General features: G+C 30.9%; 1 protein-coding gene and 1 long non-coding RNA gene across 2 annotated transcripts in view; one reads left to right on the top strand and one right to left on the bottom strand.

The window, feature by feature from the left end:
* Positions 1–14,724: 14,724 nt before the first annotated feature.
* On the bottom strand, positions 14,725–15,858 carry LOC139086526 (uncharacterized). Its single transcript, XR_011544030.1, has 3 exons — positions 15,631–15,858; positions 15,509–15,529; positions 14,725–15,435 (listed from the first exon to the last, which is right to left on the bottom strand). It is a non-coding gene; the product is annotated as an uncharacterized lncRNA (long non-coding RNA).
* Positions 15,859–16,501: 643 nt separating this feature from the next.
* hh (hedgehog signaling protein) overlaps positions 16,502–19,820 on the top strand; it is a 28,873-nt gene continuing 25,554 nt past the window's right edge. Inside the window, exon 1 of the mRNA XM_070634445.1 lies at positions 16,502–17,240. Coding sequence (XP_070490546.1) covers positions 16,917–17,240 — 324 coding nt within the window. The 5' untranslated portion in view covers positions 16,502–16,916. The remainder of the gene's footprint in view (positions 17,241–19,820) is intronic.

Genomic DNA, 19,820 nt, shown 5'->3' with positions numbered 1-19,820 from the left:
AATAAAAACAAATACAAGAATTAAATCCGGTTTAACACAAGAAATGCACTCAAGAGCATTTAAAAATAAAAAAATTCTTATGTGCGCTTTAAGCAGCAACAAAAAGTAAAATTCAAATCAATTCTAAGGTTTCCGACAGGAATAAAAACAAAAGACAGAGAAACAGTAACAAGCAAAACAAGCCACAACCGGAGGCTTATCTAAATTTAATGCGCCTTTTATTGCTCCTCTCATCTCTTCTCGTCGCATTACCAACACTAAACATCCAAACATTGAATTAGACTCACTAAATGTGCATCATATCTGACTATAAAAATCTCATTTCTATTTGTATTCATGTTCTGTTGCCTTCTTTTCTTTTACAATTTCATATCAGTTTAAATTGATTTTTTTGTTTCGTTCTTCTTGTTCTGTGCTGCAGGGTTGGATGTTGCTGATGTGATCGATTGAAATATGGAGTAGACTCAGAAGGGGTTTTTGGGGTTGAAGTTTGCAAATTTGTCATTTTGGCTGTTTGAATTGACTCCACTTGATCCTTTGATTCTAGCTCATCAAATTGAGTCACTTACGCCAATATTCCAGCATCTCCTAAATATAGCACCAACCCTGCATCATAAACCATCTCTTTATGGACGTATATTTAGGCATATTATGTCTTATATTAGATTTATACCCACAGATTTGTTTAATAGAAAATAAAGGAAAGAAGCATTTTATTAATGGATGCCCAATTGTGAGACATGAACAAGACAAGGTAAGAATGAAATATAAAAGAGCAAGAAAGTGAAGTGGCTGAGGATTATTGACTGTTTTTTTTATTGTAGCTCGATTTATATCCAATAATGCACTTTTATCATTCCACTTCATATTAATGATGTATCGAAGTGTAATTTGAATTTATTAGAATAATGTGAAGCTAGTTTGAGGGATTAGAGTAAGAATGGAATTAAATGGTATATATTGGGCTAATACGTAAGTTTAACAGGGCGTCAAAGTGGCTTGGAGGTGAAATGGTTGAATATTTCGGTACTAAATTATTGTAACACCGACTCTGCAGTCTTAGGTTCGAATCTCGACAAGATACAGTCTACAGGCAGACCATCCATCCTATGATTCCCTAAAGCAAATCCTTAAGACAGTTTAAGACGTATTACATCCATTTACAAGCTTAATTTCACTAAAATCCCAAACAACTTCCTCCGATGTCATTCAGAAATCCCCAATAGACCATTCCATCCCCCCATCGCAATGACTCATCAATTAAATATCGCACGAAACAATTTTTTGCAGATGCTTCTTACCACAAGGGACAACACTTCCTCCCAAATCTATATCGCACGATTATAGTGTCTAATATATCCACAACATTAAACTATTTATCCCAAAAAAGGTGCCAAAGAAGAGAACCGAAAAAACAACAACAGCAGAAATGAGAAGTCACGACGACAAGATGAAATACAAAAAGTACAAGGGAATCAAAAGAGAAGAAAAATTGAATTCGAGAAGGAACATCAAAATAAAAAAAAAGGCACACAACGAAGATGATATGAAAAGAGAAATGAAGAAAGACAGAGGAAAATAAGAAGAACTTACCCGAGAGTTTGAGCTCAGAAAGTGATTTTTTAACGAGCTGTTAGAGATACAACCAAAAAAGAAATGAAAAAAAAAAAAAAAAAAAAATACGATATTTTATAAGCCAAAAAAGAAGTCTCTTCGGCGAGAATGCGTGTGAAAATTTTGTGTGTGGTCTGAAAAAATTCTTTCTCGTCTCTTTGCGCCTGTCTTCGCCTTCTATTTAACAGTTTAACAGTTGGAAATTAAAAGTTAATGTGATTTTATTAGAGAGATGGATACTTTGGGTTGATATGAGTGGGGATAACTAGGATAATTTGTAAGATGTTGAAAAAGTTTAGGTTTTTTAAAAATAAAATCTTAAAAATTTGAAATTTTAAATTTTTTTTAAAAATATAGACAATTTATAAAATTGAAAATTCACAAATTTGAAATTAAAAGATTTTAAAAATTTAGAATACAAATAAATTTGGAAATTGGAAAATTTAAAATTTCAAGAAAATTGAAATTTGAAAAAAGATTTTAAACTTAAAGAAAGAAAAAATTTGAAATTTTAAAAAATTTGAAATTTTAAATTTTTGAATGTTAGAATTTTAAAAAATTTTCAAATTTGAAAAATTTTAAATTTTTTTTAAAAAAATTAAAAATTTAAATTGAATAATTTTCTAAATCTTTATATTGAAAAAAAATAAAATTTTATTTTAAAGATTTTAAAACATTGAAATTGCCAAATCTTTTGAAATTAAATTCTAAAATTGCAAAACTTAAAATAATAATGTTGAAAAACTTGAAAATTGAAAATTTGAATAACTTTTAAATTTAAAATCTAAGAAAATGATAAAAATTTAAATTTCAAAACCTTAAAAAAGAGATTTAGTTGAAATTTCAAGAGTTTCTAAATCATAAAAGTTAAAATGTCTAAATTTTGAAATTCAAAATTTAAATTTAAATTTGAAAATTTAAATTTGAAGCAACTCAAATTCAAAAATTTGAAATTTTAAAATTTAAAAAGTAAAATTCCAAAAATTTAATTTAATAAAATCGGAAAATTTAGAAATATTAAATTTAAAGTTATTCAAATAAATTGCAAATTTAACTTAAATTTCAATCATTATTTCCCGATACCACAGCACCCAACTCTGCAGATTTATTAATCAGTTAAAGACTCATTTTTATGAGCCTCCTTCTTCTTTTGACGATGATGATGATAATGACTATTAGAAAGAATCTGTTGAGACATCGACGGGGCACATTCTAAATATCTATCGATTATAATTTGTATACAGCAGGTAATGCTGTCATTTTCTTTGACCTTTTCTTTCCTCGATGGATGTAATAAAATAAAAATTTATGGAACAGAAAAAATAAGACTCAAGATTGCTGCTTCTTTTACGACTTTTCATCTTCTTCTTTCTTTTTTTGCCTTTTTGCTTTGTTTTCTTTTTTCCATCTCATTTCTTTCTGCGGTTCCAGAAGAATTTTTTTTATATGCAAAATATTCTCTCATCACATTCCATTCAGACATACAGTCAGATCACATTTTTTGGATGACGATGAAGAAAAAAAAGGCAGCAAATTTGTGATCATTTAACACTATAAGATTGAGATTAATGTTGTGCTTATATGGAGACATTTTTGGATTTAAGATTATATCCGTGGATATGAAGAAATATTCAAAAGACATCAACAGTTGGAGTGGATGGAAACTTGAATTATGTAGTTAGTGATGGTGTAATTTGTTTATTAACTTTAATTTAAATTTTACAAAACCGTTAAAATTTAAATTTTACAAAACTATACAAATTTAAATTTTACAAAGCCGTTAAAATTTGAATCTTACAATACTGCTAAAATTGAAATTTTACAAAATCGTTACAATTTGAATTTTACTATGTTGTCAGATTTTGAATTTTACAAAACCGTTAAAATTTGAACTTTACAAAATCTTTTAAATTTAAATATTAAAAAATCGATTAAATTTTGATTTTTACAAAATCGTTATAATTTGAGTTGGCAAAGCCGCTAAATTTTGAATTGTACAAAACCGTTAAAATTTGAATAAAACTTTTTAATCTTCCTGATACAATACCCTATCTAGAAAGTGTGCTTATTGTGATTGTTTAAAGTTAAAATCTACATAATTTATCTTTCTTTTTCCATCCAACCGTGTATGTTTGTATCGTCATCGTCATCATCAACTTTTTCCCTCTTCTCATTTCATTTTATTGATTTTAATTAATTGAGCGTTAAAGTTGAATACTTTTTGTTGTTTTTGTTATTTTTTTTAGTTTAAATATTATTCACGGCTACGGTATTACCGTGGAATTTATTACAAATAAATAGCACGATGGAGAGAAAGAGATTGGATTCGGGTATGAAAAATAAGGTGAAATTCATGAGTTGTCGATTTTTTTTTTGTGTCTGGATTTGTTTTTCGGTTAATTGAAATTGAGGCTTTTTATTGTTTAATTCAAATTTGTTTAAAGTTCAGAATTAAATCAGAATTAGTAGAGAGATTATGGAAGTAAATGAAAATTAAGTTAATATTCTGAGTTCAATTCTCAAATATTTTCAATATTGAAATCTAATCATTAGTTGTTTTTCCTTTTTTTTGGAGAAAATAAGTCTGCACAAATCACATTCTAGTTCCATAAAAACGAAACAATAACAAAACCTGTAAATCTCGTTAACTTTTTTTTGTATCATTTCCATTTCTTTTCCTGTTAAATATAATTTGCAACAAAACAACAATAGAGCACTAAATAGCATTACCATAAAAATAGTAAACATCCTATTGTATAAACAACTTAAATTACATCCTCAAAAATATCATTTCATTTAGGTAAGAAGACGAAAAATTTCTTAGAAATATCATTTGCAGATGCAGTAACGGCTAAGATACATTCTGCAACAAAAACAGGAAATTTTCATTCTATTTGAACTTAATAAGCATAAATAAATTATTTTTCACGCCTTTAAGGCTTTTAAAGACATTCTCAGAAATAGAAACATCTCTTGTCTTGTTTGTTGGCAAAAAAATGGACTGTAAATATTGATATATTCTCAATGGATGTGTACAAGCTACGTAGTACGTACCTAACATAAAACATTCTTTTTAATTAGCCGTAAATAATTTAATGTGTATGTGTACGGTCGTTGTTATGAGAAAGACATGAGGCTTGGCTTAGAGTCAATTTGATTGTCTGGTAAGTATATTCTTAAGGAATAAGTATCTAAATTTCAATTTTTTGGAGATTGTTGGAATTACGTTTTTATTCAACAACGATATAAACTTTCCTGGTCGGTACAAACTATTCTTGGAAGCCTATTGGTTGCCTTAATGCTTGTTAACTGCAATAAAAGTTGTCACTCGGATGCCATGTGATTGTCATTTGGCTACCATGAAGAAAATGTGCAGATTGAATTTGAAATGAACACTGAATTGAGAAGAAGGCTTAAGTGGAGTTTGTGCTAGACTCCTTAACAACCCTTGGTTAATCAGTAGGTAGATAGGTAGGATAATTTGATATTTAGTCGAGAGGGCATGGGTTTGTATGGAAAGACAATGTCAGAAGAGATGATATCGTTAATTAGCAATAGGATGCCAATGATAGTTCCAACTTCAGACGCAATCTAAGAGAGGCCATGAATCACAATTGATTTGTATGATCAGCAAAGTAAGTATGTAATGGTGTGGACTCGAATATATCTCGTGATATAGTTTGTTGGAAAGTCAATTTATCCTTTCGAGAGCCTTTAGTATGAGTAAGGATTCGAACACAAACCTCATAGTAATTTTTACAATAACCCAAATTCAAGTTTTATAATATCCAATAATACTTCAACTTTTAAAGGATCAAACAGCCAACTTTTATTATTTACAAATACTTTTTTAGTATAAATAAACATCCTTATTGCCCTGCTCTCAAAAAAGAAAATCTTTATGACTATTTTTTCGCCGATAGACATAAAAGACACTTCACAATGAAGAAATCCTTAACAATTCCTGTCCATTTGTGTCTATTTATTCAAATCTCAAAAAAGCAGAATTTCGGATCCTTTTTGAAGTCACTTTTTGTCTAGAGACACAAGAATTGAGAGAATTTGTATCATGTTGTGGTCAACAATTGTCATAACAAACATGAAAGGTGATCTCAAATTGGGATCAAAAAGGGTGAGCGGCAGTAAAGGAATTCAGAATTTTTGAAGGATTGTCAGAGTTGCAGCTTTAAATTCATGACATTCCCGGTCAAAAGCAGTCAATTCACATTCACCTTCAACACCCTCAGCAGCACATAACTCCAAGCAATTCCAAAATTCCAAGAATTCCAAAATTTACAGCATCAAGGCACACAACAGAGCCAAAAAATATTCATATCATCAGTTTATTGGAAAGCATTATCATCACAAACACAAAACCGCAAAGATTTTATGACAACAGCTTGAAAGTCAGTCATAGTCAATTTTTTTTCGATTGTATTGAGTTAAGACTTAGTTTTTTTTTTGTGAAAAAAAAGGAAGGCAAAAGGAAGATAAAGAAAAGAGAATCTTAATGGGTACTTTGCACTTCACACTTTAATGTGGCAGTAACAAAAACAATGTTGTACGTCCAACAGCTCCATGCAAGGTTAATGGTTTAAAATCCACATTGAATGAAAATGCGCTCAATGCCATAAAGAATTTATATTTTGTTGCAGTTCCTGCAGTTCTTGTTCCCGGGTTATTGTTTTGAGTCTTCTTTTTGAGGCTACCGTTAAAATTTGAATTTGTGAAGGTAAAAGGTCCTTTTGAGCATCTTCAGATCTTGTTCTATTGCTAGCTCAATAAAAACTTTTATTGACGAAACGAAGGACATGAAATAAGGCATAAAAGCATAATAGACATTTCATAAAATATTTATTAACTTCTACTGCGAAGGATGGAACATTCTTCTCCTTCCTCTTTTTTTTCTTGTGTCATGACGATTACTTACAGTTAGTAAAATAATAAATCAATTGATTAGCTGCAATCAGAAGTCAACAAAATGTTCATTGACTTCTTTCCGATGAAATTTGAGGCTTCTTCTTTTTTGGACTTAATTGAATCTGAATGAAAATGTTCTTAAATACACAGATATAATGAAAAGAAGTAATAAATAAAGAAAGCAAAACATTCCATTTTTAACGCGTTATGTTAAGAAGATTTATTTAAAAGTCCATTAAATGATGCTTTTTGGAGATGAAGCATGGAGAAGATTGTTGAGAGTTTAATGTGGATTTGAGGGAAGTTAGCCTCTGAGCAGTTGGTAGAAGATTCATTTTTTGTGGTTTTTAAGCAGTTTTAAGTCTTAATGGATTCTAATTTTTCGTTATTTCAGGTGCTTAGTGTTCGGAACCTTACTAAATCTAATATTCTAGAGAAGGAGAACACTTGTCCTCAATATAGCTCGAGTAGGAATTGAACCGACGTCCTACGATCTTCGGTCGCATGCTGCTACTACTGAGCTACTTAGGTTGTTAGGGAGCGTGGCACAAAGCATACTTAAACCTTCTTTCTACATCCAGTGCTATTTACTCAAAGGTGCAGCCAGGCCTCGTAGTGCTCCAGTTTTATCCCACCCTTGGGTTCTTCATCCAGGTTTGGTGCTTATACCCAAAAAACTTCGTCTAAAGACTTGAAAATTCACTTTTAATAAAATTCAACTCTAACTCCCAAATGCACCAACTTCACACAAGTAACTACTTAAAATCATCAACAACAAAGACTGCAGCAGCAGCAGCAGAAACATTTCTTCTCAAGCTCCTCTCATCTTTTCTTTACTCTCTTTTATCATTTAACCGCGTTATGTTCATTACTTTATGTTTACCTCAAAGAAATTAATATTGATCAAATAATGAACAATTTTGTGAGCTCAACTTATTTTACTTACTTTATTTCTTCTTCGTTCTTCTTGATTTTTCGTGCTTTCGTACAAATGAGGTATTTAAAATTTTTAACACTTCGATGAGTTTAATATTTACATTTTGGTGTTGAATGGAGGTTTTAAATGGGACGATATGATATATTGGATTGGATCGGATTGAGATGGTGGCTGTCTAGGTTGATTTTTGATAAAAATTCATTGAACTTAAATGGTTTGTTACAAATCTTTAAGCGAGGAGTATTCAGGGATGAGGGCGGTTTAGGGGTCAAATCCACCCATTATTTCGAAGATATTCTACATTTTTTAAGGGTTTTTCGAAACATATACCAGTATATACCCATACCAAATTTTTGCGTTCCATACTATGGACATTCAAATCATCTACTCCCATAACCCACCACTGGTAACTTGATGCCCGACTAAAAAACTACTTGGCGCAGAACAATAATAAAAGCATGTCTGCTCAACGTGCGAACAGAGAATTTGTACAATCTAGGTGACAGAGCTAGCAACAGAGTAAGATAAAAAGCCTTCTGTTGTAACCTAAGCTCCACATAGGACAGGTAGGCCTTCTTAACTCCTAAGTTTCAAGTATTTTCAAGCCATTTGACTGCCAAAATGGAATTAAGTGCTCTAAAAGGATATTCTAGAGTATCTGCTGTATGGTTCACATAAAATTGTAAAAATCGTATTCATTCTACAAGAATTATGCGCTCAATCCACTCTACAATCTCAATATCAACTCTCAAACTCACCAAAAGAAAAATATTTATCATTTTCAAATATATTTGACTATATTAAAGCACAATATTTGTATGTTAATGCTTTTTGATTTTTTTTTACTTCTTTTCATCCTTAAATTTTTACCGCAGTAATACAACAACAAGTCAAAAAAGTGCCTTTAATGGAATGAAACAGAAAGAAAACAAGATGAAAAAAAAAAAGTATATTTAATGTGTACATTCATGTACAATTTGTAATTTAATGATGACTCCCATGGGAACTATTTGCATTTTGTTAACAGAATCGCGCTTGCTCGCACAACACATTTGTCTTGCATTGTTGATTATTAGTCGACAAATTTGTTTGATGTAAGCAGTAAAGCGTGCAACACACATAAGATGAATACGACGAGAACTGATGACTATTGACTCACAAAATCATAATGTACATCAACCATGGATGCTTTATTTGAAACGAATAATTTAGTGTCTGTAAATTGTAGATTCTGTGGATATTTTCATGACTATTGCTAATGAACTATTCATGGTTTGTTGCTTTAATGGGAAAAAAATTCACCGAGTATTGATTATTTAAGATTTCTGTTTTTAAATGGCAATAAATTTAATGAATTTTTAATAGCAGTTAACATTACTGTTTCTGCGAACAGCACTGACCTATCTGTACTGTCTGATGTTGTTTGATTATATGGTTGTGTAAATTGTGATCATTGGATTTAAATGGTGAAATGTATTTAGGTGGATGGTGGATGTATTGTTGTGTTTTGGAGGGATTTTGAGGTTTGGCTGCTTAGGAATACCAGAAAGGACTAGGATAATGCCTTGAGCTGGCTATCTGACAGGTTAAACACTTTTGTGACACTTGGTTAAGTCGTTGTATACGATAAACTAGTTCTAAGAGCACACGGTGTAAAAATAGTGAAAAATCCGGCACTAAGCCTGAGTGTTTCTAGCTTGGGGACAGATTCAGTAAATTTTGGCATCAGATCGAACCTGGATCTGAATTTTTCACATTTTCTAAGCCATGGACTTTCCAAAAATTAAAAACATCCAGAAATCAGAAAGCTCGAAGTTGCCTCAAATTTTGTATGGTATAGTCGACTTCCTATAAAATTCGAGTCGTCCTCGATTACTGATCATGAGTGACTCATACCTATCCTAACAAATTTCCCCATACAATACTACCTCAAAACACCATCAAATACCCCCAACAAATATAGTGACAAACTCATCGTCATGGCGCCGATCACATCAAATTAAATCACCAACAGCTTTTAATATCTACTTCTTGTATCTATAAAGGAGAAGCTTCCATAACAGAAAAATCAATAAAATTTCAATCAATTTACAAAATTTCTTCTTATCTCTTCCAAAAAAAAAGACAAATTCCATTTATTTACTCACACAAGCATGATTTAATCGTTCTCACTCTGCTGCTGTTGTTGTTGTCACTATTTGTTAACCATTAGCATTAAAAAGTCATTCAGTCAATCACTTAGTATAGGTTTAGGTTAGCTGTTTAGGCTTGAGTGTGAGAAGAAATGAATGAAATGTAGGATAAAAAGGATCTAATAAATTTTCTATAAAATGCCACGAGAACAAAAAGAGCGAAAGATAAGAAGAATAGGAATGGATGAAAAAAGGACATTTATTTGTATCTATGGATATAATAATAATAATGGTAAAAAGGTAAAACATCAAAAGAAGTCAAAATATTTTGGGTAATCATCGTGTGTGGTGATGATCATTTGCTGTTTACTTCGATTGCCCTCTTATATGCTCCCATCTCTCTCTTTCTCTCTCTCTTCCTTTCTTTCATTTCTTTACCATAGTCCAAAAGATGCTGCTCAGTTTCCTTTGATCTCTGACGCACCGAGAGATGAAAAAAATAACACACAAAACAAAAATTTGTACACACAACAGAATGTAGCGCTGTTTAAACATTTATGGAACCAGAGAAATAAATATCAAGGTACTAAAGTAAAGAACGAGGAATATACTGTGCTTATGGTATGGTCAGGGAGCTTATGATGGACATTGACGCAGGATTTATGGGTTTTTCGGGGTAGTTGCTTAAATAACTGGGATCTTAGTGTATTCTTGAGAGTATGCAGGGTTTGATCGAACTGTTGGTATCGGCATCGAGAACCTTTACTGAAAATCAGTAGTGTACTTGATCAAGACACACTTAGAAGATGCCAAAATGACGGTGAAACAGTTAGAATAGTTGGAACAATTTGATCCTAGTTCAACGTTGGATTTCAACGAATTCTTAAGTCCCCATTAGTCTTAATCATCCTGTCCACTTGATTACCGTATATCCAGCACTTAAACATGCCCCAATCAAGTCTGGATACCAAAACATCTCGCAAAATCTCAATCTTAACCAAAAATCCAACTTTTAACAAAAAGATTCCAAAAAAGTGACATTTTTATTCCAGTCCACAATTATGTAAGCAGTCAAACACACATGCACATCTACACACAGAACATCCAAAACACACTCAAATGTGCATCGCAAGAAGGCAAAAGATGAAAGGTGACAATAAAAGAACTGAGAATACACAACAAAAAAAAATGTCTCACATTGCGATTGAATTTGTGGTTATTAAGTTAAGAGAAGCTCTTTTACATCCTGTGAGACTTTATGTATGTACCGAAGGAAAAAATTCATAAATTCCCAATTTGATGCGGCGATTGTGAGTAAAAAAAGAGAGGAACGACAAAATTCCTCGAGGAATTCAACTGTCACACTTGAAAGTTTCCTTGGAAATTGTCTTTAAGTAGCATATGGATGCGACAGTGAATATTCTCATGCAGGTGATGAATGAAACAATGGACAAAAATTTATTTTTACAGGAGGCACTCGGGTTTGTTTTTTAATTCATAAGACATTTTTGTTAATGAAATGGATGAAAATGAAAGGATGACCGCAGTTGTTGTCTCTTGTATGCTTGCTGCTACCATTATACACATTTTGGATTGTTGATTCTTAGAATTTTTGGCTACCATTATTGGATTTTTAAATGGAAGTTATGGCAGATGATGTTTTTGGATTGTTGGCATGGCGCTTGCTGGATTTTGAAGTAAATTGTAGATTTTTACTAATTTTCCTGCCTTCTATCCTTGTCTAAGTCCTAAATCTCATCTTTTAACCTCCAAAAAGCTGTTTCAACCCAGATCAATCACATAAATCCATTCCAGTTCCAAGTAAATCACAAAAGTACACACGACAAGATACTCAAATAATATAAAAATAATTGACAGACACAAAAGAAGAGAATAAAAGCTTCATAAATTAACATAAATAAGCGCCACTTTATAAGACACAAGTCAAAACACAAATCCATCATGTCATTGTGGAGAACAATACAGTACAAAGCACAAATAAAGAGAGGAAAAAAGAAGATATTTTTTATTTTATATGGAATTGAAAATAAAATGAAGATCGAGGCATATTGGGGTTGCCTTATAAAGCTATAGGTCTGTTATTATATGTTGACTGGTAGAATGGCTTATGGGGATGTTGTGTCTGAGCAGAGTGGAATCTGGAGTAGTAGTGTGCCATATATAGGAGAATCTGTTAGTTTGAGAGTAACCCTTTGTGGCTGAGTGGTTAAGCGACAGAATGGAAATCTGTGTCCTAACTTTGTGGGTATGAGACGGATTCGATTTCCATTAGTAGGGTGTTGGTCGATACCTTGCCATATGCCACAATGTCTCTTGAATACCAATTCACAACTAGACTTAAGGACACCAATATGAAGTATAGATTAGCAATCTTGATTGCGCACAATAGTATCCTGACACTTCCCAGTCACAACCAAGGATTAAAACTCAATAATTGGATATAAACAAAAATATCAATCCCTAAAACCTAACCTCCAAATTCCTTCTAATTCCCATTCTTTCATAAATGCATTTAACCATTGATTTACACCATGCTGATAATAAATAAGAGAAAGTATCAATACAATATAATGATATGAAAATGGTGATGATCATCTTCACAATATCCACGCCATATGCTTCTCATTAATATCATTTCTGTTCTTCTTTCGGTGACGCTTCAATGAAAAGAAACAAAAAATTTCTTTGCTGCTTCCATTAAAAAGCTTTTTTCGATCGAAAATGGCTTATTTATGTAAATTATCCTATGATATTCTATTACGACTTTGAAATATGAACTGACAAGTGTTGACTTCTTTTGCTTGTAGTTCCACTATTTTTATTGCAGTTCATAAATTTGAATTGGAAATGATGATAATTTAAAGTAAATGAGCCTTCAGGTGAGTTTTTACATGCATTAATGCACTTTATATTGATGGGTTGGGTTGCGATTGGTTGTTGGGTAGTTGCTATAAATTTTATTTAATAGGGAATCAATCATGGATGTTTTATGAGCTAGATGGACAAGATTAAATTGAAATTTATGATTTTTAATGGTTTTTAGGGTGGAATTTAGTGTTTTTAACGGTTTTGTAGATTCTAGGATAGCCTAGCTCTTAAATACGGCCCTATTCTTCTGCAGCAAGCTCCAAAATACCTTTAAATGACCACTAAACCTCTAAAATCCTCAATTCATCATTAATCTAACAAAAATTCATTAAAAAATCTTAATTCCCTTAAAAATTCGACCACTAATCCTGAAATAAATCACTTTAACTCTACATATCGCACATGTTAAAGGCTTAAAAAAGAACATAACAAACTGTTTTCACCTAGAAATCAACAAATTTCCATTTTAAATTGTTTATTCATTCGGATCCTCTCAAAGCTACTCGTCTGTTTATCTATTTTAAATAAAATCGATGTCCATTTATAACCAAAAGGATTATCGAATCAATTCTATTGAAATTTTGTGTCTAAAAAGTCATAAAAATTCCTAAATAATCAACTTTTAAATTTAAGTATCACATGATAAATCTCCATTCTAATTCTTGCATGCATAAATAATTTCATTTAAATTAAAGTCAGAAAAAAGAGGAAACAAATAAATAAGAAAATGAAATCAAACCAGATCTTTCTAGCTGCTACGATGAGCAACAGAAGTTCATTCATAAAAAAATTATTGAAACAGAGAAAAAAAATATCATAAAAGGAAGCTAAAGCAATAATAATCGAGTTTGTGGAAGAAGAAGCCACGAAACAAGAAAAGTGAAAGAGAGAAGAACCATTTTTGATCATCAGGCCATTAAAAACCATTCAAATAACAGAGAAGAAAACAAAATATTTTTTTTTAAAATTCTTTATTAGCGAGAATTTTGGAAGAGATTGTTGGGGATTAAAGTATAAGATGGTTGACTGACAAACTTATACGGATTGAGTTTGAATTTGTATAGATAGTCAATGAAGGGCTACATACATACGATCTGAAGAATATGAAATTAGTCTTATAAAGGATAGCCGATTGTAGTATACTACGTCATCAGAACTAGCTCTAGGTTCTATTTAAAATGTACTATAGTAGTATTATGCAGTCACTTAATAGTACTACAGAGTCACAAAATATTACTGTACTAAAAAAGTACTTAGTCCTAAAATAGTACTATATGATACTAATATAGTAGTATGAAGTACTAAAATAGTTCCATGTACTACTAAAATAGTACTATGTCCAACTACAAAATAGTATATTCAGTAATATACTAGAACTTTGGATGCAAATAGTATTATGAGTTCTAAAATAGTACATTGAAGTACTAAAATAGTACGTTGAAGTACTAAAATAGTATATGCAACTAAAATAGTATATTGAGTAATACGCACTATACTATTGCTAGTATATTGAGTTCTTAAAGTTTTACTATGGGGTACTATATTAGTACTTCGGTGTACTATATGAGCATTTTGAGATACTCTTTAACTAGTATTATGGAAGTAAAGCTTCTAGATCAACAAAATTTCGAATCTTTCGATAATTTTTGGGTTTGGGAATCTTTACATTAAGTTACAATATCCATAAAAATGCGCATTTACCTCCCCAACCTCCATTACTCCATCAATATCACATTCTATCTATCCATCCATCTATTCATATGTATAGCGTTTCTCTTTTTCAGCTTATAAAAATGCTAAATATATGTAGACGTAAATAAAAATAAAAAAGGCACACAGAGAGATAAATGCCGACTAAGGGCATCATCCAGCAGTATGATCATCAACGACGATCATTATCATTAAGAATTATTTAATGAAATATGTATTTCCTCTCATCATCATCATCATCACCGTCCATGCATTTTTTTTTGAAATCTAAAAGTCAATTTTATGTCCAAAATTGAAATTGAATTTCTTATTCTTGATGCCTTCAAGCCTTTATTTTGTTGCTGCTCTCGGACGATCTCCACGCCCACTTAACGCATACAGACAAAAATTAATGTAGCATCATTAGATTATCCAATTTGTTCATGTTCTGGATTGTGTATGGGATCAAAAAGAAGGGGAAAATGATGCACACATACGCAATGTATGACTGTGTTAGTGACAATGATCAAGATTCACCTTTTGCATGCCTTATTTTTGTGCCAAATTACCGATTTATGAATTTTCGTTTCTTCTTATTCATTCATTTTTTAATTCATTGAATTCTCGACAATAGACATCTAACTGTGAATGGATCTGAACTGGAAATTTGAGTTTTTTTTTTATGTGAGCATCTCAAGAGATTTGCTTTTTTGAACCGCATGCCGGCAAAACATCCAAGATGGATTTAATCTAATAAAATGAACAAAAGCTGAAAAGATGGGTAAAAAAGATCAAAAGGAGAAGTTTTGCTGACTGCTGGATGATGCCTTTTTGCATGTGTATATCTTTTTCTGTGAAGTCATTCATAAATTACATTTTATTTTCATGTCTTGTGCAGTTGATTATGGGAAAGAATTGAATATTTTATTGTTGTGATGAGAATTTATTTCAAGACGATCATTTTTATTTTTGGAAGCTGTGAGAATGAGTCAGGGATTTTTTTTTTGTCGGGTAATTTTTGTAATGGAGAAAGGTTTTTCTTGAGAATTTTTGGAAATTATAGAGAAGGTATGGTTAATTAGGGGCTCATTTGTGATACTTATGATGAGATTTGTGTGGAAAAAATGGAGTATTTGCGGCCACGTGATTGGAATATGCTTTAAAATTCAATTTAGCTTGTAATTCCTTAACAGGACCATAATCTTGAATGTTGCTGTCAGGCTCCTTTGCTCTTGAGAGTACGCTTTATGTTGGCTAGAGAATTATGGTTCTAAATTAGCATATACTCCTTGATTCTAGCTATATCGGTCATGTCCACAAGACTCACCCGGTAGTCAACCAGTATTATCTAGTAATAACGACATTAGTAGACTTTAACATCCACAATCTTAGTCAAATATGAGTGCTGAGCTCTATGATGCCATTTTCATTAGCATGAACAGAATTTACCTGATTTACAGCTCTATACTACACATCAATCCAACAAGTCACTACTTTCCAAACCAATATTCATTTACTGCACCGATTATCAACCACCTGCCTACGTGAGCTTCATCCAGTAGCCCAAAATAATCCACAACATCACTAAACAAATCACAAATTTACAAATATTTTCCAGACGTTTTTCACACGCCATTTAACTCACCAGACTATTCCAGACACAAAATCATTCTACAACCTTCGAAAGCAGGAAGTTTTCAATTTAAAAAAGAAGTAATTGTGAAATCGGAATAAACATGAAAAGCTCAAAAATTTATTCACGAGAAAAGCTCAATCGATCCTCAACTCGATGTTTCTTGTATTTACTAGTTGATTCGTTACTTTTTTACATCTACAGCTATAAATTTTCTACATCTCTACATGTCTACCTACCAATATGATCACTACATGTCCATGTATGGGTGAAACAATCACAACAACACACCTTCATCCACAGACCGGTGTCACAACGAACAATAAACACAACACAGTAAAAAAAGTGTGGAGAAATTCAATAAAAAAGAAGTTCTTCTTCTTCATTTTTTTCGCTCTTCTCTTCCTCTGCCTTCGACACACAAAAAATTGTTTCCCCCATTTTAGTTTCATTTGGTTATTAGACAAAAACTGATCGTGACTCTCGGACAGGGAGCTGAGAAAAAAAAATAATTTATTTTTTTTTTTAAAAAAAAGTGAAGAAAAATTTTGAAATTTTTTTGGATGCTCAAAAAGTGAAGAAAAAGAAGAGAAAAATTGAATTTTTGTGGATTATTTGGAGATTAATTTGAAAATTTGGTGAATTTTAATCAATAAATCAGTGAAAAAAATTGAAAAAAAAATCATAGAAACCTTTGCTAAAAAGTGAAAAATTAAATTTTTACAAATCAGTTCCAATCCAACCATTAAATATGAACCATAGACCCTCATCAAGAAATCATTTAAAATAAATCGAAACAATACAGTGAAAAATTAATTTCGAGGATTTAAAATAAAATAAAAAAAAGTGAAAAATGATGGAATTAATTCGACAATTTAACGACTGTAGGATTGGTGGATGTGTTTAATATGATTAAATAAGTGTGGTTAATTAGTGAACCATTTGAATAAGGGATTACACACCTAAAATAAATGATTTATGTTGACAGCATTTAAATTACAATTTATCAGATTTTGTGCTGGAAGTGAACTGACAAAAAGTGAAATTATTTTGACTGAATTTTGAAATTTATTTCGAGAATTTTTGACTGAAAATTCTCAAAATGTGCAACAAAAAAATCACAAATCCATTAGTGAATAATAGAATAATGAAGTCAATATTTCTCATACTTATATTAACTGTCAATTCCGCTCTCACATGCAGTCCCATTCGTGGCATGGGATCGAGACGAAGTCGAAAATTGACACCATTAGTATTCAAGCAACATGTACCAAATGTATTAGAGAATACGCTCGGTGCGTCGGGACTGCATGAGGGTAAAATATCGCGTGAAGATCCACGCTTTAAGGATCTGATACCGAATTATAATAAGGATATTATTTTCAAAGACGAGGAAGGTACTGGAGCTGATCGATTGATGACTTTGGTGAGTTTTGACTTTTTATTTGATTTTTTTAAGTTTGCTGAACTTTGGAACTTGTCAAAAATTTCTCTAAAATTCCCAACTCAATTCCAAATTTTTCTATAATTTTCCATGACATTTTCCACTTATTTACGACCAAATAAGCCACAAAAACAATAACACATCAATAACAACCGTGAATTCATGTGAACAGTAACATCTGACTGATAAGCTTCAGTGATATTTATGAATTCAAATATATTGCTATTGTGGATTTACAGCTGCGCTTAATTGAAAGCTTGCGCATAATACTTCGACTAATTTGGTGACAAAAAGATTGTTTTGAATCATCAATTTACACGTTTTCTGGTTCTAAGCTGATGACTAGGCTGTCATGTGAATTGAGTTTCTGGAGATTTTTGGTTAGTCAGAATTTGTTGATTATTGAGAATTTGAATTGAGTTTGTCATTTGCAATTTTATTCAACATTTTCAATTTAATTTGAATAATTTGATAAAATTTGAATTTTAAAATTTTAAAATTGTAGCTTAAATTGAATTACACTTGAAGCTTCTCAATTTAAATTTTACAAAAATATTTACAAAAACTGCCCAAAAACCTGTAAAGTTGAACAAACTTATTAATTAAGAGAAGCAATTAACACTTAATTTTTGACTAATCATAAATTACTTAATAGTTTCACATGCCAAGATTTTTACTCATCTCCGTGAAAACAACACATTGAGTTTTGCTGTTATTTCACGTCTGTTTAAAATTTTAGACGCAGTCATAAAATAAACAAATTTTTTTTAAAGAGTTTAAAAAAGAATTAGTTTTTGTTTGGAGATTTGAAATTTGTAAGTGTGGTTTTTCTGGGTTAATGTGGAGGTTTTTTGGAATATTTTCAAAACATTTTAAATTCAAAAATAATGAAATTAATTTTCAAAATTTGAAATTAGTTTTCAAAATTTAATATTTAAAAATCTTTTGTTTTTAAATTTGAAATTTTAAGATTCTGTAATTATTAAATTGTAACTAAATTTGACTTTTAAAATGAAAATTATTTAAAATTAGCTCTTTAATAATACAATCTTATTTGAATTTGAATTTCAATTTAAATTCTTTTCAAATTTTTTAAATTTAATTTCTTGAAATTCCAAAATTACTAAATTTAATTTTCTTATATTTCAAAGTTTAAACTTTTAAAAGAGTTTAAAATTCAATTTTCTAAAAATTTCTGATTTAAGTTTTTAAAAATTAAGTTGAAATTCAAATTCAATCCAAAAAAGAAAACTCATCAAATATCAAAATTCCATCAACTCCAAAACTCCTATTTATATAATTTTAATTCCAACAAAAAAAAAGTCAATGAATTCACTTAATTTTATCGATTAAAAATCAGCCATTAACACAATCCTAATTTAAATTTTAAATTTATTTCATGGCGTCACTCTCATCTCATTTCATTTTTTTCAATTTTCAATATTTTATTCATCATTATTGTTGCGATAGAAATTGAAAATAAAAAAGAGTTCGCAGCATGGCGCTTTTACAAAATGCGTTTCTGCTAATCATGGACAGAAGAACCAGAAAAAGTGATTTCCAAAAAGTTTCTCATCTCCATTTTGAGAATGAATTTTTTTTTTGGTTCTTAATTTATGCGACTATGGCAGGTGATGATGGTTGTGTCTCATGATAATTATAATTTTTTTTTGTTTCTGTTCTGCTCATGATGGAATTTTCATCCATAAAAATATTTTTTTTGACATTCTTTCCTTTCTGTCTCATTTCTTGGTCATTCTTTGTCTTATATATTTTTTGGGCCTTTTTTATATGCAGTTTATCCAACATTGCTGGGTATTTAATTGCGTACATGTAAGTACGCAGAAGTAAGGAGACGTGGAATTATGTGACATGAAATTTTATGAGGAAGGAAGTTGGGAATTTTGAGGTGTTTAAGCGCATTTTTCATACTTGTTGCTCAGTATTACTGATAATTTGCTCATTTTTTGCTTAGTTTTACTCAAATTTACTTTTTTCCGGACTCAATTTGTTTTATAGTTGCTCAGTATGTTTATAAGTTGCTCAGTTTTGCTCACTAATTGCTCAGTTTTGCTAAACTTTGTCAAATTTGCTTTCTAGTTGGTACACATGCTTATCAGTTGCTCAATTTGCTTAATAGTTGCTCATTTTGCTCAGTTTTGCTTGTTTTGGCTAATTTATGAAACTTTATGTACAGCTTTCTGCCAAATTTCACACAATATCAAACTCAATCCGACAAAATGCACCCAAACCCCTATCACATCGTCACACATCCAACTCCCCACGAGCAAAGACACATTAAAAAAAAGCCATGTACATAAAAGAAGAGAAGGAACAAAAATATCAAATTTCAATTTTAAATTATGCTCCTCGCCAAAGTGAGGCCAAAGAAAACTTCTTACATCACGAAATGACACACGAAAAGAGAGACAGCAATGCATGGCAAAACTACTTTTCTTCCCTTCTCATGTATCTCTTTAACTTTAATTTTTTATCTTAATTTGATTAAATTAGTTGATGTTTTATGACAATGGCTTGTTCAAGCTCTGTTCACTGTCCAAT

Source organism: Chironomus tepperi, unplaced genomic scaffold (genome assembly GCF_022539635.2).
Source record: "Chironomus tepperi strain 1889 unplaced genomic scaffold, CSIRO-AGI_Ctep_v1 contig_85, whole genome shotgun sequence".
Taxonomy (NCBI): Eukaryota; Metazoa; Arthropoda; class Insecta; order Diptera; family Chironomidae; genus Chironomus; species Chironomus tepperi.
The sequence above is the reverse complement of the archived record's forward strand: the minus strand, read 5'-3'. Positions and strand labels throughout refer to the sequence as shown.